This window comes from Babylonia areolata, chromosome 14 (assembly GCF_041734735.1).
Source record: "Babylonia areolata isolate BAREFJ2019XMU chromosome 14, ASM4173473v1, whole genome shotgun sequence".
Classification (NCBI taxonomy): Eukaryota; Metazoa; Mollusca; class Gastropoda; order Neogastropoda; family Buccinidae; genus Babylonia; species Babylonia areolata.
In genome coordinates, this window is record NC_134889.1 from 5,789,396 (window position 1) to 5,814,395 (window position 25,000).

Below are 25,000 nucleotides of genomic sequence, written 5' to 3' on the forward strand. Positions count from 1 at the left end.
CTACAAATAAACAATACTATTATCAATAAATAAACATTGTTAAGTTATGACAGCTGCTACTAAACAATGATAATGATATCAATAAACAATATTAACATCAGTAAAATAACAATTGGTGTGTGTCCATCGAGATCGATGATGACCATCGTTTATCACCCGATATCAATAAACAATATTAACATCAGTAAAATAACAATTATAATAGTAAGCAATAATAGTAAATCCACTTGCTCACCACAGAGCCTCAGGTCATGGCGACAATGCAGCGGGCAGGGGGAGCAGAGAAAGCAACGACGCCCAGTGAGGACTTCCTGCCCGGGGAGGACACGGAGTGCACCATCCCCAAGGTTTTCCGGGAAGGGGACCACAGCACGGACATCGTGTTCACCGTGCAGGGCCAGAGGATACACTTCTCCAAGGCTCTGCTGACCATGTGCTCCCCGGTCTTCCGCGCCCTCCTCACGCCCGAGTACCTGCGGCAGAACGTGGAGGGGATCCCCTTGCCGGGGATGAAGTACAGTGAGGTGGCTTTCTTCTTGCAGTTGCTTCACCCCGTGTACTCCTCCACCCCTCTCACAGGTAAGGTGATTCGTTTTCGTCAGAAGATCGAAATCTTAACCTTCAAGAAGAAAAGGAAAAAAAAAAAGAAGGAAAAAAAGAAAAAAGCAGGGACTTTTGCACAGCCAAGATCTAACCACTGTTGCATTTAACCCCGGCCACAGCCAAACGTTAAGAAAGAGTTTCTGTGTAAAGTTTGTGAATGCAAGAGAGTCAACACATTCAGCATGCATTGTGTGACATATTCAGCTGTCTTCATCACATGTAGATTTCCAACGAATGGTCAGTGAACTTTTGCAGACCAGACCAATGCAGTGTGTGTGAATGTAAAAGAAAATTTAAATTATTTTTGGAGGGGGGAGTTGGGGGGAGAGGGGTTGGGGGTGGGGGGTGGGGGGGCAGCGTTTGTAGATCCCAATGTAAAAACTACGGGTATGTCCTTGTTGGCAGAATGGCAGCGCCATATTGATTTTACATCACATAGATAAGCATCCAGCATACTACTACAAACACATCAATAATTTTTGTGTTATGTGCATATTACACATGATGGAGTGATGGCCTAGAGGTAAGGTGTCTGCCTAGGAAGCGAGAGAATCTGAGTGCGCTGGTTCGAATCACGGCTCAGTCGCCGATATTTTCTCCCCCTCCACTAGACCTTGAGTGGTGGTCTGGGCGCTAGTCAATCGGATGAGACGATAAACCGAGGTCCCGTGTGCAGCATGCACTTAGCGCATGTAAAAGAACCCACAGCAACAAAAGGGTTGTTCCTGGCAAAATTGTGTAGAGAAAACCCACTTCTATAGGAAAAACAAATAAAACTGCACGCAGGAAAAAATACAAAAAAATGGGTGGCGCTGTAGTGTGGCGACGCGCTTTCCCTGGGGAGAGCAGCCCGAATTTCACACAGAGAAATCTGTTGTGATAAAAAGAAATATAAGTAAATAAAATAAATAAATAAATTTGCACGTGAAATACATTTCCTGAAGTTGTGTTGCCCTAACATAAGAACTGATAATCTACCATAAAAACCTGCAGTCGAGTGAGTTTTAGAAATCACCCTTGTATTTGCCTCACTTCTTAACTCTCCACATACGAACGGCGAAAGAGATGACGTTAACAGCATTTCATCCCAATTACCATCATCAAAATATTGCCAGCGGAACGCTCTTATACTGAAGAGATGAATGTTGACAAAGAATACCACAGTTCTGACGATGGAAGCTAAAGGTTGGGTCATTCAGACACCCTCTGGACATCCGAGGGGTCTGTGTAGAGGAGAAGAGAGGACTGGCCGTACTGAGTGAGTTAAAGTTCATGCTGTCAGTCAAAGGGAAAGACGGACCAGTTCAATCCAGATAGTGACTCTGGTCAGGTCACGGATCTGTTGGTGACTGTAATCTATAATTCAGTTTCAAATATATATATATATATGTATGTATGTGTGTCAGACGGACATCAAGCTGTTCCAAATCCGTCCAGACCTAAAAGAGACCCTCCCATCGGTGGTGAAGAATAGAAAGGAGGAGTCTGTGCTGTGCAGACTGCGCGTGGGACACACTTTTTTTTTACTCATTCTTACTTGTTGAAGGGGGAAGAGGCCCCTTGATGTATTCCCTGTGATGAGCCTCTCACTGTGAAACACATGCTCCTTGACTGTTGGGATATGCATGACGTTAGACACAGACATTACACGGCGGTTTCTCTGAAGACTTTGTTTCGTGATGTCCCTCTGTGCACACTGATGGACTTCTTGAAAGAAGTGAACATTTTTAATCAGATTTGAAGGTTTTAAACTTGGGAAGGTTTTTAAACTTTGAGAGGAAAGCTTAAAGCGGTGACTAGTTTTTATTGGATTTTTTTTTTTTTTTTTTCAACTCATGACTTGTAGTAGGTATTAATGTGGCAATAGCCTTGAGATGGCCTTAGTGGTCAGTGAGGCTCTAAGCACCATAATTTGCTTTGATTTGATATATGTGTGTGTGTCTGTCAGTCTGGAGGGGGGGAGGTGTGGGGGGGGAGGGGTGTGGGGAGTGGGGATGCAAGGTGGGTAAGATAAATAGGATGTAAACTTCTGATGAGTAGACCACATCACACAACAAACGTGAAACAAGACAAGTACATGTTTATTTCAGGAAAACCAGTTGGGGGCACATGAAAATGATACATATTTCATGTAACTAATACAAATGGAAATAACATTTGGTACTGAGCATATAATAGTCAACATGCGTCAACAAATAGGACCATTATCAACAGACATCAAAGGTCAGTCTGTCATCGGAACATATTAAATGTATTGTATGTATCTTATGAATATAGTCTCACCTGCAGCACAATATAAAGTACATGAAATGGCAAAGCCAATAAAACACTTGCAGACTGAAAAAAAGAGAAAAAATAAAAGAGAAAAAAAATCCCTCCCCCCCCAGACGGGTGGCATTGCACTGGTTCAAAGCTTTCTCCAGAGAGAGTGATCCGAACTCAGGGATCAGGTTCGACATCGGTCATCGGTCATTGACGCATTTAATTTTGAAATGACCTATTGTTTTTCAAGTTGCCAGGTCACATGAGTTATTGTTTTTATGACCAGTCGGTCAACCAAAGTAACCATCCCTCTCTCTCTCTTTCTCTTTAACGATCGCGATCGCTTTGTCGTCTGCTCCTACAGGAAATGACTATAAACTGGTTTATTAAAATACAGATCCGTGACGAAACGAAATCCGAAACGAATCTTTATCGCTGCCTTTCGCGAGCTTCGGCGAGAAGAATTGGCGTTCTCACTTTTGCATTAACCGAGTTTTTAGAAAGACACACAGAAGTTATGTTAGGAACGGGTGATATTTGACCTATTGATTTTCAAAATGACCTATTGATTTTATGTTCTTCCGGTCATATGACCTATTGTCTATTGAACCCAACCTGATCTCTGCGAACTTCACATAGATATCTGTTGCGACTGAAAATAAAACAATACAATACAATACAATACAATACAATACAACACAACACAATACAATACAATGTATCACAACTCAGCACAGTACGATACAGCACAGTACAATCTGATACCATACAGTACCAGATGGTCTTGTTGCTGTCCATTCCATGTATTTCAGTTTTCATGAACAAAGGATTAACTAGTTAGTTCCTTTATTAATTTTTTTTTCTCTTTTTACTGCCTGCAGGAAGCATTGGCATTTGAGCAAAAACAGAGCCGCTGACAAATGTAGGTATCAAAGTAGGCTAACAGATATGTAACATGAATGTGGCTGTGAATGGCAGAAAAGAGATTTGAAACAAAACGAAAAAGGACATAATCATCATGATCGTGTTCTACTTCTTGTTGACATAAAATCATTGATAATTAGTATTCATATAGTGCTGAATCTTATGCAGAGACAGATCAATTCTACTTCTTGTTGACATAAAATCATTGATAATTAGTATTCATATAGCGCTGAATCTTATGCAGAGACAGATCAAAGCGCTTACTCATCAGTCATTTAACATATAGTATATGCACAATTCTAAACTGAAGAAACTGAAGACAAGGAAGGGGCAGGGGAGGGAGGTTGACTTGGGAAGAGGTGGGTTTTAACTCTCTCCATACGAACGGTGAAAGAGACGACGTTAACAGCGTTTCACCCCAATTACCACCATCAAAATATTGCAAGTGGAAGGCTCTTATACTGAAGAGGTGAATGTTGACAAAGAATACCACAATTCTGACGACGGAAGCTAAAGGCTGGGTCATTCAGACACCCACTGGACATCCGAGGGGTCTGTGTAGAGGAGAAGAGAGGACTGGCCGTACTGAGTGAGTTAAGACCAGACTTGGAAGAGCCAGGGTTAGTATGACTCCATTGAGTGTTCTGCATACACGACCATTTTCCTGTTTCACAACTGCTTTCCTTTTGTTGAAGATTTTCCCATGGGCCTTGCCACTGGTCTTGCTCATTATTCACTGTAGTTTACTGTCAGTGCCATGACAAAGTGCAGTTTGATGATAATCAGTAACCACTGGAATATGGCGTAGTGCAGTTTTATAATTTGTAATCACTGGAATATGGTTCAGTGCAGTTTTATGATAATTAAGAATCACCTGAAGCCAACATTCAAAACACTTCTGGCAGAAGTTTGAAGAGTTATTGAAGGTGAAATGTGTGGCTTGTACAAATATTAAAATAACTGAAAGCATAGTACTGTTTGGCATTGCTCAAAGTGTACGGACTGATACAGTTTTCGACCTGTTGATACTTCTTGGGAAAATGTACATTTATAAATGTGAATTTGACAAATGCAGGCCCAACTTAACAGCTTTTGAAAGATACGTTTCCTGGCATTATAAAATAGAAGAACACAATGCAAGATTGCAGTCTAACATCCAAGACTTTAAAGCAAAGTGGTTCTCTTACAAGACATTGATTACAGATGTTTCTTAAATGTGCAAAGGGGTCGAATGTGTTTGATACATGCCAGCCATTATTATCATTAATCTTTTAATGACTGATAATTAGTTGGTTTTGTGGGGGGTGGGGGAGGGTTGGAGGGGGAGGGGGGTTGTTTATATATTTTTTTATTTTTTAATTAATTTTATTTATTTATTTATTATTACAATATTTCTTTTTGTATTTTGTGTATTAAGAAATATAAATACCCTTGCAAGTTAATAGTCACTGAAATTTATTGCAACTGCGTAAAGTGTCAAGGATGTAATTTTCTTATAGTGACATATGTGAACTGTGCAAAATTATGTCAAACATGATGTTTCATTGAAAGAAATGTAACCTTCAATGCAAGGGAAAAAAAAGGAAAAAAAGAAAAAAGAAAAAAAAAAGAATCACCTGAAGTGTCATACCTGACACACATATCCCCCTGGAAAATTTTGGGACCAGTCTTAAAATTAATGGCACTGTGTTGGCTAAATCAGTACAGTTGTATGGGCAATAGAACACCACCATGATGGGCGCAATAGCCGAATGGTTAAAGCATTGGACTGTCAATCTGAGGGTCCCGGGTTCGAATCACGGTGACGGCGCCTGGTGGGTAAAGGGTGGAGATTTTTACGATCTCCCAGGTCAACATATGTGCAGACCTGCTAGTGCCTGAACCCCCTTCATGTGTATATGCAAGCAGAAGATCAAATATGCACGTTAAAGATCCTGTAATCTATGTCAGCGTTTGGTGGGTTATGGAAACAAGAACATACCCAGCATGCACACCCCCGAAAGCGGAGTATGGCTGCCTACATGGCGGGGTAAAAACGGTCATACACGTAAAAGCCCACTCGTGTGCATACGAGTGAACGCAGAAGAAGAACACCACCACTCAAGGTCTAGTGGAGGGGGAGAAAATATCGGCGGCTGAACCGTGATTCGAACCAGCGCGCTCAGATTCTCTCGCTTCCTAGGCGGACGCGTTACCTCTAGGCCATCACTCCACTTAACAGAAAAGTATGCTATTTTCTTTTTCTCTGCCTGTCTTTTAAAAAAGCAAGGGGCTGCAAGGATTTTTTTTGTACACTGAGAGAAAACCAGCCAAACAAAAGCCCCTCCTCGTCCTCCTCCTTTGTTCGTGGGCTGCAACTCCCACGTTCACTCGTATATACACAAGTGGGCTTTTACGTGTATGACCGTTTTTGCCCCGCCATGTAGGCAGCCATACTCCGCTTTCAGGGGTGTGCATGCTGGGTATGTACTTGTTTCCATAACCCACCGAACGCTGACATGGATTACAGGATCTTTAACGTGCGTATTTGATCTTATGCTTGCGTATACACAGGAAGGGGGTTCAGGCACTAGCAGGTCTGCACATATGTTGACCTGGGAGATCGTAAAAATCTCCACCCTTTACCCACCAGGCGCCGTCACCGAGATTCGAACCCGGGACCCTCAGATTGAAAGTTCAGTGCTTTAACCATTCGGCTATTGCACCCATCAAAAACGAAAGCCAAACAGACAGACATACAAATAATCAAAAGTGGGCAAATAACAAACTGCAAAAAGAAGAAAACAAATTATGATAATGTAATTATTAATCTCTCATGTTTCTGTGTTAAAAAAAAAAGAAGAAAAAAAAAGATCTATGATAATTATTGTTAATGTCTTGTTTTTGTGGGGGGGAAAAAGTATTAATGTAAATATTAATCTCTCTTGTTTCTGTATAAAAAAAAAGTATATAACAATATGATTATCATTATTAATCTCTCTTAATTATTACTTTAAAAGAAACTGTATAATGATATTATTATTATTATTATTATTATTATTATTATTAATCTGTCTAAGTATATAATTATGTAATATTATTATCAATCTATTTTGTTTCTGTAAAAAAAGGTAATATAGTTATTATTATAAATCTTGATATTGTTAGTGTTATTATTAATCTCTCTTGTTTCTGAAAATATAGTCATTATTAATCTGACTTGTTTCTGTAAAAAAAAAGAAGTGTATGATTATATAAATATCATGACTAATGTCTCTTATTTCTTATCAATCTCTCTTGTTTCTGTAAAAAAAAAGGAGTAAATATTATTATTATTATTATTATTATTATTATTATTATTATTAATCTGTCTTATTTTAGTTACTATTAATCTCATTTCTGTTGGGTTTTTTTGTGTTTTTTTTGATATGATGACATAATTGTTATTATTTCTCTTATTTCTGTTTTAAAAAAATTGTATAATGAAATGATTATTATCATTCACCTCTCTTGTTTCTGTAAAAACAATATAACAGTATAATTATAATGATTAATCTATCTTGTTTCTGTTTAAAAAAAAATCCACAAAAAACAATATATTTATTATTATATATCTCTCTGTTTCTGTTAAAAAAAACCACACCTATAATATTATTATTATTATTATTATTAATCTTTCTCCTCCTCAAAATTCCTCCTCTCTCTCTCTCTCTGGTTTCTGTACAGATTGCACACTGGTGGAAACTCTGACGCTGGCCAGTCACTGATATGCATGACAGGACATTTAACAATATTCCTTCCCCTCTCTGGTTTCTGTACAGATTGCACACTGGTGGAAACTCTGACGCTGGCCAAGGAATTCCATGTGGAGCACATCAGCGCCAGATGCGAGCAGTACATTGATGCTCAGCTGAAACAGCACGGGTCCAAGAAGAAGATGAACAAGGACAGGATACTGATCTACCTCACCGCCTGTGACCGGAACCAGCTGACGAAGCACCGAGACAAACTGGTAGGGCTGGCTGCTCAGTACACCACCAAGGACCTTCAGACCAGTCTCTTCTTTGAGTCGCTCTCCTCGGCGGCTCAGAAAGATGTCTTTCTTCGGCGGTGTCAGACACTGGAGAATAAGGTGAAGCAGTTAGAAGCAGACAGGTTTTCTGAAACAAAGAAAGTATTCGCACACAGTTCAATCATTGATGATGCATTTAGAATACGGAATAGTTTTACTCCATTATAACATGAAATTCATCTCTAGTCACCTTTCTTAAGTCTGAATATGAAACAGAACAATATATATCTACAAAAAAACGTGTCTTACGATAGGTTTCTGACTAACTGGTTTTATTACAGACATCTCGTAACAATGGAAAAAGAAAAAAAGCAACATGACTAACGATACCAGTCGATAGATCTTTACACCTTTTCCCGTCACTGTGATGTAATCAAATCTTCCTTGTGCAGTGCTGTAACCTCGTTATTTTTATGTGAGGAACTCCTGTTTTTTTGCCTCCATGTCACTGTTGTATATTTGACAGACTTCATGCTCAAATCCAGGAATGAATTTAACTTTTAACTTAATGTTGATCCGTTGTTGTTTTTTTAGTTTTAATTTTTTTTATTCATGTTTTCCTTACCTCCATGAAACAGTATTATGACTGTGTTGTTTGTCCACATTTTGTAGTTGTGTTCCCCCCTACGTTAATTTAACTGAAGTGGTGGCTGTTGCTGTGGTGGTTGTGCTGTTCTTTTTGACTTTTGGGGGATGGTTTTTTTTATGTTTGGTATTGTTTGTTTGACTTACTTTGACTCAGATGCTCCCACGTCGTTGGAAGCATGTGACAGTTAAAGCGCTCCGTTCTCCACGGTCCTTGGCCAGTTTGCTGGTGTCATCCCGTTGTCTGTCGACAAGGCTGAGGTCTCTCTCCATTGTTCATCCAGTTCATCCTGGGCCGTCCTCTCTGTCCACAGCCCGTAGGTGTCCAGTTCACTACTTGGCATGCATTTCTTGTTGCAGAAGCTTCAGTGCATGACCCAGCCAGTGGAGATGAAAGTTTGCAGATTATGGTTGACAGGAGAGGTGGATGGAATCTCTCTGGCTTCTTTATTTGAGATAAATTCATGCCACTTGATGTCAAGGACCTTGCATCTGTTGGCATTTGGTGTTAAAGGCGTCCAGTCCATTTTTTTGTTTCTTCCTGAACTGTCATAAGTTGACAAGACTTGCAACTGTAGGGGAGTGTGGATAGAAAACTTGAAATAAATAGATATAGAATCTCAGCTTGAGTCTCAGGGAACATTTCTTGCTGCTCCATATTTTGCTTACTTTGATCAAATCTGCTCTGCCTTTTCAATCTGGCATTTCAGTTCGTGGTCAAAGTCACTGGTGCTATTAATGAAACTGTTGAGGAAAGTGAAAATTTCCAGTTCCTCAACTTTTTTTTCTGCGTGCTCTTAATGCCCTGCCTACCGTCCTGTTCGGATGCTTTGTAAATTAGCGTTAGTTAAATCCCTGCTCAAGAAACCTCTTGACTGTAACAAGCTAAAAAAAACAACAACTGCCATCCAGTGTCTAACATATCCTTCTCAAAGATAAACCAAAAGACAGAACTTAATCAGCTTTCCGTCACTCTGAACTTCCATGATCTCTTCATCTCTGTTCAGTCTGCATACTGCCGATTTCACAGTGGAGAAACTGCTATTTTGAAAATTACAAATGATCTTACTTTAGATTCTGGAAACGTGTCCTTACTTATGTTGCTCTGTCTTTCGGCCGTATTTGAAATGGTTGACCACAATATCTTGCTTTATAAGCTCATGCAAATCTTTGGCATTCAAGGCACAACTGTATCATGTTTCAGATCGTATGTGTCTGACAGGACTCAAACAGCTGTATTTTAAGGCTCAAGATCAGCACCACCCGGTCTTAAATACTGCATTCCACAGGGTTCTGTGTTGGGGCCTGTTTTGTTTGTTCTCTACACACAGTCACTTGACCACATTTTCAAAGAATATTTTTAAAAAACACTCCATACTTTTGCAGCTGACACACAGAAGCAGACATCAGCTCCCCACAGAGCAAATAATCACAGCCAAGTCAGACATGCAGACTTGCATTTCACAAGTTAAAACTGGGAGAAGCTCACTCAAAACTAAAGCTGAGTGAGGAGAAAACCAAAGCTCTGCTGATCCAGTGTAAAAAGATCTCCTTTCCAAGATACAGCACCTCCATTTATCCATGTAGGTCAGACCGACATTCCCTTTCTTCTTCTGCGTTTGTGGGCTGCAACTCCCACGTTCACTCGTATGCACACGAGTGGGCTTTTACGTGTATGAGCGTTTTTACCCCGCCATGTAGGCAGCCAAACTCCGCTTTCGGGGGTGTGCATGCTGGGTATGTTCTTGTTTCCATAACCCACCGAATGCTGACATGGATTACAGGATCTTTAACGTGCGTATTTGATCTTATGCTTGCGTATACACACGAAGGGGGCTCAGGCACTGGCAGGTCTGCACATATGTTGACCTGGGAGATCGTAAAAATCTCCACCCTTTACCCACCAGGCGCCGTCACCGTGATTCGAACCCGGGACCCTCAAATCGGAAGTCCAACGCTTTAACCATTAGGCTATGGCGCCCATCGACATTCCTTTTGCAGATCATGGAAAAAATGGTGGTTTCACTCATTCTAGTGCTATATCCATGGACAAGTGTCTAATGTCTAGTTTAAGTCAGCATACACAGGACTCTGCATTGCTTCCATTCATCACTTCCCGTCTGTTGACGCAACCTCTTCTTCTTCTTCTTCTTCTTCTTCTGCGTTCGTGGGCTGCAACTCCCACGTTCACTCGTATGCACATGAGTGGGCTTTTACGTGTATGACCATTTTTACCCCGCCATGTAGGCAGCCATACTCCGCTTTCGGGGGTGTGCATGCTGAGTATGTTCTTGTTTCCATAACCCACCAAACGCTGACATGGATTACAGGATCTTTAACGTGCATATTTGATCTTATGCTTGCGTATACACACGAAGGGGGCTCAGGCACTGGCAGGTCTGCACATATGTTGACCTGGGAGATCGTAAAAATCTCCACCCTTTACCCACCAGGCACCGTCACCGTGATTCGAACCCGGGACCCTCAGATCGAAAGTCCAACGCTTTAACCATTCGGCTATGGCGCCCATCGACATTCCTTTTGCAGATCATGGAAAAAATGGTGGTTTCACTCATTCTAGTGCTATATCCATGGACAAGTGTCTAATGTCTAGTTTAAGTCAGCATACACAGGACTCCATTCGTCACTTCCCGTCTGTTGACGCAACCAAAATTCTCATTCGTGTGTTCGTCTTCTCAAAACTGGATTATTGTTTCTTCTCTGCAGGCTGGTTCTCCACAGCACATTATTCATTATCTCTAAAACGTCCAAAACTCTGCTGCCCGTCTTTTATTCAAACACCCCAAGAGTGACCATACTCATTCTCTTCTGAAACAACTCCGCTGGTTGCCGATAATATCCTGGATTGAATTCAGACTCTCCATGCATTGCTTTCTGTGGTTTTTCACATTTCTTCCTTTCTGATATCATTGTTAACATTCCGAAAAGACAACAACATTCATTATCAGAAAGGCGCATTCTCCAAATTTTCTTTTTTATGATGAAGTCTTTCAGTCAAAAGAACCTTTGCATTCTCCCTGCCCCGATCAATTGGAACTCCTTGCCATATGAATTAAGACACTTCCAGTCCATCTCCAGCCTTTATCTGTGTAAAACTGCCCTTGGATTGGTCTCCTGATGCCTGTGACAGTGCCGCTGTGTGCTTGTTTTTGTTTTCTGTGTGTTGTTGAGGTGTTGTTGAGGTGTTGTGTTGAGGGGAGGGAGGGAGAGTGAGACTGATTTCTGGGTGTAGAGGTTAGGGACATGCATTGTCAGGGCATTGTGATGAATGTGGCGGGTTTTGGGAGTTCAGATTTTTTTTTTTGGGGTGGTTTTTGTCTGGTTTTGGGTGTTCAGATTGTTTGTTTTTTTTCGGTGGTTTTTGTCTCGTTTTGGGTGTTCAGATTGGTTTTTTGGTGTTTTTTTTTTCCTTCTGGTTTTAGGTGTTCAGATTGGTTTTTTGGGGTGGTTTTTGTCTGGTTTTGGGTGTTCAGATTGGTTTTTTGGGGTGGTTTTTGTCTGGTTTGGGGTGTTCAGATTGGTTTGTTTTTTGTTGTTTTTTCTGGTTTTAGGTGTTCAGATTGGTTTTTGAGGTGGTTTTTGTCTGGTTTTGGGTGTTCAGATTGCTTTAAAAAAATTTTTTTTTTGGGGGGGGGGAGTGCGGGGGGGGGGGGGGGTTGTCTGGTTTTGGGTGTTCGGATTGGTTTTTGGGGTGGTTTTTGTCTGGTTTTGGGTATTGTGAATGTAGATGTTCAGTATTGTGATTTGGGATTGCATCTTTTGGGTGTTGTGATGTTTAGAATGCGTTTGTTTTTGTTGTGTGTGATGTTTTTTTTGTGTGTGTTCTTTTTGTGTGTTCTGCTCAGGGTTATAAATACATATAGACGTTGCTGTTTTGGTGATTGAATGCATGTTTTGCACACCGATTTTTACGTTGCATGTTTTGCATGGAGGAGTAATGTATGAATTAAGTCAGTATTATTATTATCATTATTATTATTATTATTACTATTTGTTATTATCATTATTTTCATTATTAACAACAGTCAACAGTAAAAAAAAATATTAACAATAATAATCAATTAACAATAACAATAATAACGATAATGATGATAATGGTAATGATGATGACTTAATCCACACATCGCCCAAGCATGCAGCACAATGTAAAAATCGATTATCATTATTATGATCATTTATTATCACATTATCCTGTATGTTTGTGTAGGCATAGATTAATGTTTTTTATGTATGATATATGTATTGTTTGCTATGGATATTTGGTGTAATGTCTTGTCATAGTTTTTCATGTTTGCCCACTTAGGCTAAGCTGCATGTTCTGATGGATGATGGTTTTATTGGAGTTATTGTATTAATACAGTAAGGCGCTGAGAACGGAGGTATTTGATAAGGCGCTGTATAAATAAATATAATATGATTGTTTTCCTTGGTTTGGTTTTGGTTTCCATTCTTGGAGGGTTTTTTTTTTTTTTTTTTTTTTCACACCATCATTTCCTGTAAAGTTCTGCTGTAATATTCACCTCAGTGGTGCGAACTGAAGAAGACGAAAAGCACACACACAGACACACACACACACACACACACACACAGACACACACAGACACACACAGACACACACACAGACACACACACACATACACACACACACACAAAACACTTCATTTCAGGCACATTATTTCATCATTATATGGTTTACATAAACACGCAGGGTGGTTTTTTTTACAGAAACACAGGGGATTTTGCCGAAATACACATGGAATTTTGCAGTGACATCAGACAAGGCATTTTGCTGAAATACACAGGGAATTTTGCAGTGACATCAGACAAGGCATTTTGCTGAAATACACAGGGAATTTTGCAGTGACATCAGACAAGGCATTTTGCTGAAATACACAGGGAATTTTGCAGTGACATCAGACAAGGCATTTTGCTGAAATACACAGGGAATTTTGCAGTGACATCAGACAAGGCATTTTGCTGAAATACACATGGAATTTTGCAGTGACATCAGACAAGGCATTTTGCTGAAATACACATGGAATTTTGCAGTGACATCAGACAAGGCATTTTGCTGAAATACACAGGGAATTTTGCAGTGACATCAGACAAGGCATTTTGCTGAAATACACAGGGAATTTTGCAGTGACATCAGACAAGGCATTTTGCTGAAATACACATGGAATTTTGCAGTGACATCAGACAAGGCATTTTGCTGAAATACACAGGGAATTTTGCAGTGACATCATACAAGGCATTTTGCTGAAATACACATGGAATTTTGCAGTGATATCAGACAAGGCATTTTGCTGAAATACACAGGGAATTTTGCAGTGACATCAGATATGGCATTTTGCTGAAATACACAGGGAATTTTGCAGTGACATCAGACAAGGCATTTTGCTGAAATACACATGGAATTTTGCAGTGACATCAGACAAGGCATTTTGCTGAAATACACAGGGAATTTTGCAGTGACATCAGACATGGCATTTTGCTGAAATACACCGGGAATTTTGCAGTGACATCAGACAAGGCATTTTGCTGAAATACACAGGGAATTTTGCAGTGACATCAGACAAGGCATTTTGCTGAAATACACAGGGAATTTTGCAGTGACATCAGACAAGGCATTTTGCCGAAATACACAGGGAATTTTGCAGTGACATCAGACAAGGCATTTTGCTGAAATACACAGGGAATTTTGCAGTGACATCAGACAAGGCATTCTGCTGAAATACACAGGGAATTTTGCAGTGACATCAGACATGGCATTTTGCTGAAATACACATGGAATTTTGCAGTGACATCAGACAAGGCATTTTGCTGAAATACACAGGGAATTTTGCAGTGACATCAGACAAGGCATTTTGCTGAAATACACAGGGAATTTTGCAGTGACATCAGACAAGGCATTCTGCTGAAATACACAGGGAATTTTGCAGTGACATCAGACAAGGCATTTTGCTGAAATACACAGGGAATTTTGCAGTGACATCAGACAAGGCATTTTGCTGAAATACACAGGGAATTTTGCAGTGACATTAGACAAGGCATTTTGCTGAAATACACAGGGAATTTTGCAGTGACATTAGACAAGGCATTTTGCTGAAATACACAGGGAATTTTGCAGTGACATCAGACAAGGCATTTTGCCGAAAGGAAACAAACAAGTAGCAAAGCAGTTTGAAAAAAAAAAGAAAAAAAATCTGAATAAATCTATACTGCAGGTTTGATGATAAAAAATATCAGCAGAGAAACTAGAGATATTAAGGACCATCAAATCAAAACTTGGAAGGGTGACGATGAAGATGACTATACTGTCATCGATGAATGTATGGTCAGTTCCCTTGTTATTATGAAAGCAAGGCCGTGGGTCCTGATGGTATCTGTTGAAGACTACTAAAGGTGTGTGCTTCTCAGCTCCCTGATGTTTACAGTTGTCCGTTAACCTGGTCCCTGAGCGAACGTACTGACCCTGCCTTCTGGAAAACGGCTGCTGTCTGCCCTGTTCCAAAGAAAAGTAATCCAAGCCGTCTATATTGACCAGTTGCTCTTACTTCTGTTGTAATGAAATGTTTCGAAAGAACTGTTCTCCGTTCCAAATGATACCGTGTAACATCTTGACCCATTTCAGTTCATATACAAGCAGAACAGATCGCCATATGATGCCACAATAACACTTCCCCAGCATGCCTATTCACTCCTTGAAAAGCTCCCCTCTTTTGTTGGCATTCTTTTCATTGATTTTCCATCAGCTTTTGATACAATACAACCACATCTGGTAGCAGGAAAACATCAAAATGCAAACTTAAATAACATGCTTGTTTTCTTCATAGTTGATTTCTTATCTCAGCAGACCCAGTATGTCAAACATAAAGCAGCTATTTCGTTTTCCAGAACTATTTTAACAGTGGCAACCAGGGTGCTGTTCGATCTCCTGTTTTATTCACATTGTACACAAATGACTGCATAGGAATAAACTCTACACCTTTAAGCAACATACTGACGACATCCTCAAGAAATGTCAAACCAGGCTGTACTGTTTACAAAAGCAAAGACCATTTCATGCTCATACTGACGTACTCCGGCTGTTTTGTTTCTTGGAATCTGTTTTGACCATTTCGTTTGTGTGCTGGTACAGTGGGTTGAATGTAAAGCACAAGACTGTTCTTGAAAAAGAATCCCTAGTTTATTTTTTTTCATTAAGACGTCTTGCTATAACGCATAGCGAAAAACTAGTAAATGTCGGGGATAAGGTTGTAAATGAAAGGCAGTGGAGCCCGACTGCACTGTACAGAAATCGTGTTGTATGTACTTTAAGTATGATATTGCGTGTGATGAAACTCGTGTCCATGCAAATCAGTATGAACTTCTCATTTCAGGAAGATGCTACCACTCATTCCAATATAAAACAGCCAGGAATATAAGTAGCTTTATCCACAACTCAGAGTTATCAAGCAAAATGCTACATTTATAAACCGCAAAAATAGAAATGAAACTGTGCAATTACGAGTGTCAGTGCGTGTGGTGTAAGGGTGGGGGTGTTGGCACGAATGTAGATGTTTTTGAGAAGGTAAAGATGGAGAGAAAGCAGAGAGGGGAAAGATTGAATTTTACTGCAAATAATTTTTTTTTTTAGCAAACTTTGGGCACTTGTAGATATTTGCACTAGCAATATGTGTGCCAAATTTTATGAACATATCTTATTTAGAAGTATGTGGTTGCTATGGACATGTCCCAAAACTTTTCAGCCTTGATTTCTCGGTTCGTGACTTTCACAACTTCGGAACTTCAAATCATCATAACTTTTCACAAAATCATCCGATTTACAAACTTTTTTTTTGTTTTAAAGCTCATTTATTGCAGATTATTAATATATACATAACTCAAAATCGACCTCAGGTGCAAAGCGACTCATTTCGTGGTGGAGGGTCACATATTAGCATCTTATCCACACACACACACAAAACCTTCAGCCCATAATGTACTGTTTTCACAACCTCAGACTGACCAATATCAGTGATAAAGTGCCAAAACATTGACCGATAATTAACAGTTTTATTCCTGTGTCAGTTCAGCTATTGAACAAATGATTGTACCCTCGTTTGATATGTGTGTTTATGTGTGTGTGTGCGCGCGCGCGCATACCTGCATGTGTGCGTGTGTGTTGGTGTGTGTAAGTGAAGAAGGGACGGTGAGGGAGAGGGGAGGGGGGAGTTTCACAGAGAGAAGGAGAGAGAAGGGGGAATAGTGATAGATTTTTTTTTAAATATTTTTTTTTTAAAGAAGTTGTTTATGCCCAAAAGATGTTAACTTCACCATGGAAATAATGGTTTATTTACATATGCTGGAGAAGGTCTTCTGTTGTAATTCAATGTGTTTTTTTTCTGCCTTATTTGTTTGACCTTTGTTGTCTGTAGCTAGTTCCACAGTTTTTATGTTGCTGTTGTAATTAATTTTGATGTTTTTCTCCCGTATCTGCTTGAACTTCGTTATGGCGTTGTTTTACAGTTTGGTATTTTTATATTGACATTTTCTTGTTTGTTTCATTAGTTGTGCATGTGTATATATGCAAGATATATGCGTGGATGCCTGTGTAAGACCGCGTGTGTGTGTATGTGTGTGTGTGTGTGTGTGTGTTCTGTGTGCATGTGTGTGTTTTGTGTGTGTGTTTGTGTGCGCGCGCGAGTGTGGTTGTTTGTGTGTGTGTGTGTGTGCGTGAGTTTTTTTTGTGTGTGTGCGTTTGTATTTTTTTGTGTATGTTTGTGTGTGTGCGCGCGTGTGTGTGTGTGTGTGTAAGTGTGCTCGTGGGAGTATTCTATGTGTGTGTGACTGCTCTTTAAGAGAGACAGACAAGAATATCCCCACTGAACCCACCAGTATCACCCAGACAACACAAGCACAGTCCACATCAAAGAGTTCAAATACACTATTATCCTGGCAAAATATGACAACCAAACAAGTTAAGTGTTATACAAAGGAGTTCGATATACTCCAGTAAAGAGACACTAAGCAACAACAACAACAAAAGTTAATTAATAAACAAACCAGTTAACAGTAACAGCTATGCAGACACAGTCTCGCGATAAGAATTAAGGTTCAGCGTCACGTTGACCTATATTCCCTTCATTTTCCACACGTGAAAACAGACTTCATTAACCACATGTGAAAACAAACACTCATTTATTGTTGTTGAGAGAGAGATTATGTATAGCTGCGAAGTTCAGAACAGTTCCCCGAATGGATTTCCATGTTCCTCAGTGAGTGCCCACTAACACATGACACTGGATGGTCAACCTCCTCCCCTGTCATTCCTCAGTTAGTGCACACAACACGTTACATGACTGCTGATTACATTGATGTATCCTGACCGCGGGCCCACACAAAGCGCTTATTTCACTACACATCATTAACCGTGACCCACTAGAGCAGACTCCGGCAGGGAGTCCGATTCCTGTCCTGTGCAAACTACTATCCGCCTGTGCGGAAAAAACGAAAGTAGCTACGGCCGATAACCTTCCGGAAGTAGGTTACCTCCCCTCTGTATCCCTGTCTAGCTTCCTCTTTTTTCTTGACTCCTGATCCTGTGCTCTTCATAGGGCTAAAATTAACACGCAGTCCTTGAGGATTCAGACAGTGGTCTTTTTTGCCAATCATAAACAGCAAAGTGAGAGCTGTGGTTTCTCAATTGCAATGGGAAATCATTTACAGCTTAGTCTTTCGTGAAGGACTACAACTCTCAAACTGGGAGGCAAGATTGCACTCAGTGGCTCTTGACTTAGTGCTGCAGCCTTGGGGGCTTGTTGGTCTCTGGGAAACCATCCCATCGCCGACTGTCCTAAACCCTCTTGGCCGAGAGAGTGGGGATTTAATCTGGGCAAGACACTCTCCACTACTATCAAATTCTAGCCCAGATAGTCGGGACAGCAGCTGCCTCCTCTGCTGTTCTGACGGATGGTCGTTGTCGACTGAACATGACTGACTATAAGTATCATATATACTGGTTCTGGTTGTCACACATAGTTCCACCAACACGGTCTTTGTCATTTCTACGCTCCGTCTTCCCTTCGGCTTCCTGCTTTTTTTGTGCTTTTTTTTTGTATATATATATATATTTTTTCTTTTATTCATATTCTTTAGATATATAGATATATGTAGATATATATTAGGAACTCTTGTCATGCACCACACACTGTCAGCAAATCCTCAGTCATCTCCACGAGTTCATCTATCTCCTGTGTTATCATGAAACAACACGTCACAACCCCACCCCTCCACACACCCCAAAACAAAGCCTCACACACACACTCACTCACACACACACACACACACACAAGCCATTGTGTGTAGACATTGGCATGTAACAAAGACTTCTTCCAAGATTTCATTATGGAATAACAAACTGGCTGAGGAATATCGGTTCATTGAAACACAGCTAATCGTATTCTGTAAGTGCAGCACGCACTTGGCGCACTGAAAAAGAACCCATGGCAACGAGAGTGTTGTCCTCTGGCAAAATTACGTAAAATGAAATCCACTTTCATAGGTACACAAATATGTAAGCATGCACTCAAGGCCTGACTAAGCGCGTTGGGTTATGCTGCTGGTCAGGCATCTGCTCAACAGATGTGGTGTAGCGTGTATGGATTTGTCCGAACGCAGTGACGCCTCCTTGAGAAACTGAAACTGAAACTGTTACCCTGACGCTGGAACAAAACAGACGACACACGTCCTGAAGGGCACTGGACACAGCGAAACACGATGACAGAACAATGACAACTCAGAGGAAAAGCAATCCTGACATGAAGGTTAATTGATAGCTGTTGAAAAATAAACACAGTCCAGATCACTTGACCACAGACGAACTATGCAGTTTCTCGGCCTAAAATAACTACGTTCGGTTTTTGACGTTACATAATCTGACAGACGATTTGGGTAGTGAATGATGAAGAAAATGAGTGTTGGGAAAATCGTCAACTTACCTAATAAGTAGTGGGAAAATCGTCAACTTACCTAATGAGTGTTGGGTAAAGCGTCAACTCACCTAATGGGTGTCGGGTATAGTGTCAGCTTACCTAATGAGTGTCGGGTATAGTGTCAACTCACCTAATGAGTGTTGGGTAAAGCGTCAACTCACCTAATGAGTTTTGGGAAAAGCGTCAACTCACCTAATGAGTGTTGGGTAAGGCGTCAACACGCCTAATGAGTGTTGGGTAAAGTGTCAACTCACCTAATGAGTGTCGGGTAAATCGTCAACTCACCTAATGAGTGTTGGGTAAATCGTCAACTCACCTAATGAGTGTTGGGTAAGGCGTCAACACGCCTAATGAGTGTTGGGTAAAGCGTCAACTCACCTAATGAGTTTTGGGTAAAGCGTCAACTCACCTAATGAGTGTTGGGTAAAGCGTCAACTCACCTAATGAGTGTCGGGTAAATCGTCAACTCACCTAATGAGTGTTGGGTAAATCGTCAACTCACCTAATGAGTGTTGGGTAAGGCGTCAACACGCCTAATGAGTGTTGGGTAAAGCGTCAACTCACCTAATGAGTGTCGGGTAAATCGTCAACTCACCTAATAAGTGTTGGGAAAAGCGTCAACTCACCTAATGAGTGTTGGGTAAGGCGTCAACACGCCTAATGAGTGTTGGGTAAAGCGTCAACTCACCTAATGAGTGTCGGGTAAATCGTCAACTCACCTAATGAGTGTTGGGTAAAGCGTCAACTCACCTAATGAGTTTTGGGTAAAGCGTCAACTCACCTAATGAGTGTTGGGTAAAGCGTCAACTCACCTAATGAGTGTTGGGTAAAGTCTCAACTCACCTAATGAGTGTTGGGTAAAGCGTCAACACGCCTAATGAGTGTTGGGTAAAGCGTCAACACGCCTAATGAGTGTTGGGTAAAGCGTCAACTCACCTAATGAGTGTTGGGTAAAGCGTCAACTCACCCAATGGGTGTTGGGTAAAGCGTCAACTCACCCGGAAAAAAATTCCAACCCTAAAGGGAACCAAACACAAATCTGAACCACAAAACACTGGACAAAGCGGACAAGACGACCACACCCACTCCTTCCATTACTAACTAACCTTACGTTCCCCGCATCTCACGCCATTGGTCACGGTTCTGTAAGAGAGGTGGACAAGACCAACCCCACCAAATCCACTACTGTCACACAGACAATGCAAACAATGGGCGCTATCAAAAAGTTAAAATATGTATCAAAATATGACAATCAGACAAATCAACTCCTTTGCAAAGGAACTCAGTATACATCAGTGGAAAGACACTGAGCAATAACAACAGGAAATAAATGAGATAACCCCCCCGAAAAAAAACCCCAACTAACAGCAACAGCTATGCTCCTAGACAGTCTACTAATAAGAATTATGGTCAAGCATCAAGCTGACCCAATTTTATTTCATTTATCACACGTGAAAACGAACAACCTAAAACTTTCATGAGAAAATTGACCGATGTGGAGTTGGAACAGGTCCTTGAATGGGTCCCACATTCCTCAGTGACTGCGTTCTAACGCATGGCACTGGTTGACTCGACTTGTACCAAGTTTGAGGCCCCTTCAAAAGGGCCTGTTTGCGTTCTGCAACATGCGTGGCAGGCATAAGCAGCTAAGTAAAACTACGCATTGTCTTGGGCAACTTATTCTTGACAAGGTGATGAACGTAGGATGGGCAGATTTCTCCAGTGACCACTTCTTCTTTCTTCTTCAGCGTTCCCAGGTCATGTTCAGACGGTCAGTCCGCAGTAGGTTACAAAGTCCGCAGTCCGCTTGAGCTCTGTCGCCGTCCCCCCCCCAACTTGTCCTGGAGCGCTGCCGGACTGGGCCAGATCTGACGCCTCAGCTCTCTTTGTGTAGAGGGCAGTCTTGCCGGACATGGGCTGGAGTTTGAGGAGTGGCTTCACACGGGTATTGGTCTGTGTGGGAAATTTTCAGTTTGTAGAGATGGGAGAGGAGCTGGGAGTGGCCTGTGCGCAGTCTGAGGAAGATGACTTGTTGAGCTCGACCCAGTTGATGGATGCTGTTCTCCTCTGGTCCCGGATGTAGCCGTTCTCGGACACTGGATGGTCACCTTCTGTGTGTCATGGGTTGTGATAGCGCGCGCGCGCGCGTGTGCGTGTGTGTGTGTGTGTGTGTGTGTGTGTGTGTGTGTGTGTGTGTGTGTGTGTGCGTGTGTGTGCGTGTGTGTGTGTGTGTGAGACTGTGGAAAGGTGATGTTTTATCGGGTTTCGTTTGCTGATGCTCTGTTGTGTGCGTTTATATTTAGACGAATAATAGATAGATATGTTGTCCTGCATCTGTATGTGTCACAGATGTTGTCATGCATCTACACTATATTTCTCTTGTTGAGATAATGATGTTATTCTTTGAGATGTTTTGTTAGTGTATTGTACCAAAAATAGTTGACCCTAGTAATTTGATGTTTTATTGTCCGGTTTGTTTATCCTTTGCTGTGTTGTTTTACTGCTTGATATTTTTGTTTTGACTTCATTACTTTTTCTGTTCAATACGTTGTGTGAGTGTATATTGCAGAGAGTGTGTGTAGATACCATCGTATGACCGAGTGGTTTTGTTGTTGCTGTTTCTCTCTCCCTCTCTCTCTCTCTCTCTCTCTCTCTGTGTGTGTGTGTGTGTGTGTGTGTGTGTGTGTGTGTGTGTGTGTGTGTGTGTGTGTGTGTGTGTTGTATAGATGTTGTACGCCAGGTTTGCTGTCATGCTTGTGGTCTGTGTGTGTTGTATAGATGTTGTACGCCAGGTTTGCTGTCATGCTTGTGGTCTGTGTGTGTTGTATAGATGTTGTACGCCAGGTTTGCTGTCATGCTTGTGGTCTGTGTGTGTTGTATAGATGTTGTACGCCAGGTTTGCTGTCATGCTTGTGGTCTGTGTGTGTTCGGGCCTTCACCACTCTTAGTTTTCTTGCTGAGGTGGTAGGGTTGCTCTGATTCTACTGAATTCTTTGTTGCTGTCTTTTTGTGTCAACGTAATTTCATGTGACTTCTTTAGATATTCAAACATGTCCATAACACAAATTGTGATCATTAATGAATCAATATAGATTGTAATGAAGCGTTATAGTTTTCATGTGATCTCTTGATTATCTAAGCGCATACATGTCTTTCAAACGCATATCTTATTTTTGTATTTTCAGCACGAACAACACGATCACATGTGAATTTCTCTTTGGAGATAATACAGTTGACTTGACTTGACTTGACTTAATCTCAGCTAAGCAGACTTTGACTCTGCGCAGTTTCGAGTGAGCAGCGCTCATTAAGGCTCCTCGGCTGTCTGTCAATGCCTTATTGTGTCTGCAGGATCTGCGAGGGTATTGCTGCATTAAGCCTGCCTGTACGGTGACGGCCCCGAAGTGAGGAGCAACCACCGCTGGGAAATCTTCGGCAGTCTCCTGGTTGGGGTCTGTATACCCAGCTTCGTCTATTTAACGGTGAAAACGGTAGGGGTATGGCCCAAGAGCTACCCTGAAGACGATGCATAGCCGACCAGAAAAAATAACCAGTAAGCAGAGTATGTATTTCGGTCACAGATAGTCTTCTCTCAAACGAAGACAAATGACTTACGTCTGTAACAGCATTTTTAGACCTGTCAGCGGCGTTTGATGCAGTTGACCACCAAATGCTTATCAACTGTCTTGGCACTTTATGGCACTCGATCTGCTGCTTTGAAATTGTTCACTTCATATCTTTCAAACTGTCTGCTCAGGGTTAAAGTATATCATTCCGCCTGTAAAGCTATTCCTCTTGTGTTTGGTGTTACTCAGGGATCAGTCATAGGGCCTATTGCGTTCAGTTTGCACATCCAGCCTTTGTCTGACATCTTCAAAAGGCATTCGTTTAACTACTGTAAATACGTTAATGACACTGAATTGCAAAAAAGTTGCTCCACCATCTGAATTCAAACAGTCATTACTGCGTCGGAAGCCTGTGTAGCTGATGTAAAGCATAGACGGACAGAAACAAGCTAAAGCTGAATGAAGTCTTAGACCGAAACCGAACTCGTCTTAATCAATGCAATGAAAAAACAACAACAGAGGACCCATTTACACTTGGTCCTGCCTCAGAGCATTTCAAACATTAGCCAAATACCTAGATGTATATCTTGATCAAACCTTGACTGTGACCGACCAAACTTCTCACTTGGGTTGCTCATGTAACTTTCATCTTTGCAGACTAGCCTCATTTAGACCTTACGAAACAGAAAAAAATGGCTCAAGTGTTTTCCTCTTTCGTGCTGTCCAGACTGGATTACATCGATTCTACACTCGCAAGTTTACCGTCTTCCTCTATCAACAGAGTACAGAAAATCTAGAACAATGTTGCACGATTTGTTCTCGCCAAAACGAAATGTGTTACACTGTTACTCTGGCTTTCTAGAGTCTCGAGTTTACTATGAGCTAGTGACACTCACCTTAAGACATTTTGACGAGTCTCTTCCCTCATATCTCTCCTGTGCATTGGAAACTTATGAACTGCCAAGAACATTAGGATCCAGGTCTGAAAAAGTTGCTCAAAGTCCCAAGGACTAATTTGAAACGCGCAGGAAACAGGTCTTCCAGAGCCTTACTTCCCCAAGCTTGGAATTCTCTACCATCGTCTCTCACAAACGCTCCTGATCTCCACTCCTTTAAGCCAGGTCTGAAAACTTAATTACATTTTCCGTAAACATTTGTGTTCTTGATACAACGGATAAACTAAAGTCTGTTTGTCAACTGAGAAGTGTTTTTGTGTCACTATTTACGTAATCCCGTTTTATCATGAAATTATTGCGTATTTTATGAATTTTAGTCTTAGATGTGATGTTACCGTCTTTTTAGCTGGTTAACGTCTCTCTCTCTCTCTCTCTCTCTCTCTCTCTCTGTGTGTGTGTGTGTGTGTGTGTGTGTGTGTGTGTGTGTGTGTGTGTGTGTGTGTGTGTGTGTGTGTGTGTGTGATCCTCCATCTGTATATTTCTTAATCCCGACATGTCTGGAGGTACAATGTCCTGGCACACGTGCGTGAGTGTGTACGGGCGTGCGTGCGTGTTTTGTTTTCTTAATGAATTGTATTTCGTTGTATTCTAAGAATTCCTTATTTGACAATTGTATTATTTGATGGGTTTCGAAAAGCGCTGCTGTATTTTATATGCAAGTATTTATGTGCGTCTGTGAACGCATTGCATGATTTTTGTTTGTTTTTTCTCTCGACAGTGAGTTTTTTATTTTTTTCTGTGTCATGTTTGTTTTAAACCAGTTCTTGTCAGGGGGCGCTTTGAGCAGCATTTTTATTGGAAATCGCGCCATATAATATATTGTTATCATCATCATCATCATCATCATCATCTTCTTCTTCTTCTTCTCTTCTTCTTCTTCTTCATCATCATATTCAATCGTCATCATCATCATTCCTCTTCTTCTTCTCGCTCATCTGCCAATACAGAGATCCGTGAGGGTGTGGGTTCGAATCCCGCTCTCGCCCTTTCTCCCAAGTTTGACTGGAAAATCAAACTGAGCGTCTAGTCATTCGGATGAGACGATAAACCGAGGCG

At 41.0% G+C, this 25,000-nt stretch overlaps 2 protein-coding genes across 7 annotated transcripts in view; one reads left to right on the top strand and one right to left on the bottom strand.

Annotated features, from left to right (window-relative positions):
• The window catches only part of LOC143289766 (uncharacterized), a 34,376-nt gene that overhangs the window by 7,882 nt on the left and 1,494 nt on the right, over nucleotides 1-25,000 (top strand). For 2 of the 4 annotated variants that reach the window (XM_076598874.1, XM_076598876.1), the window contains exons 2-4: nucleotides 241-579; nucleotides 7,590-7,900; nucleotides 8,583-12,040. In XM_076598874.1, coding sequence (XP_076454989.1) covers nucleotides 252-579; nucleotides 7,590-7,900; nucleotides 8,583-8,801 — 858 coding nt within the window. In that variant the 5' untranslated portion in view covers nucleotides 241-251 and the 3' untranslated portion in view covers nucleotides 8,802-12,040. Of the gene's footprint in view, nucleotides 1-240; nucleotides 580-7,589; nucleotides 7,901-8,582; nucleotides 12,041-22,773 lie in introns of those variants that run through there. The other 2 variants (XM_076598877.1, XM_076598878.1) reach the window with 2 other exon arrangements.
• Nucleotides 7,763-25,000, bottom strand: part of LOC143289765 (uncharacterized) — a 34,563-nt gene continuing 17,325 nt past the window's right edge. The window contains exon 4 of one of the 3 annotated variants that reach the window (XM_076598872.1): nucleotides 7,763-7,928. In XM_076598872.1, the coding sequence (XP_076454987.1) occupies nucleotides 7,882-7,928 (47 nt within the window). In that variant the 3' untranslated portion in view covers nucleotides 7,763-7,881. Of the gene's footprint in view, nucleotides 7,929-14,524; nucleotides 14,952-20,201; nucleotides 21,519-25,000 lie in introns of those variants that run through there. The other 2 variants (XM_076598870.1, XM_076598869.1) reach the window with 2 other exon arrangements.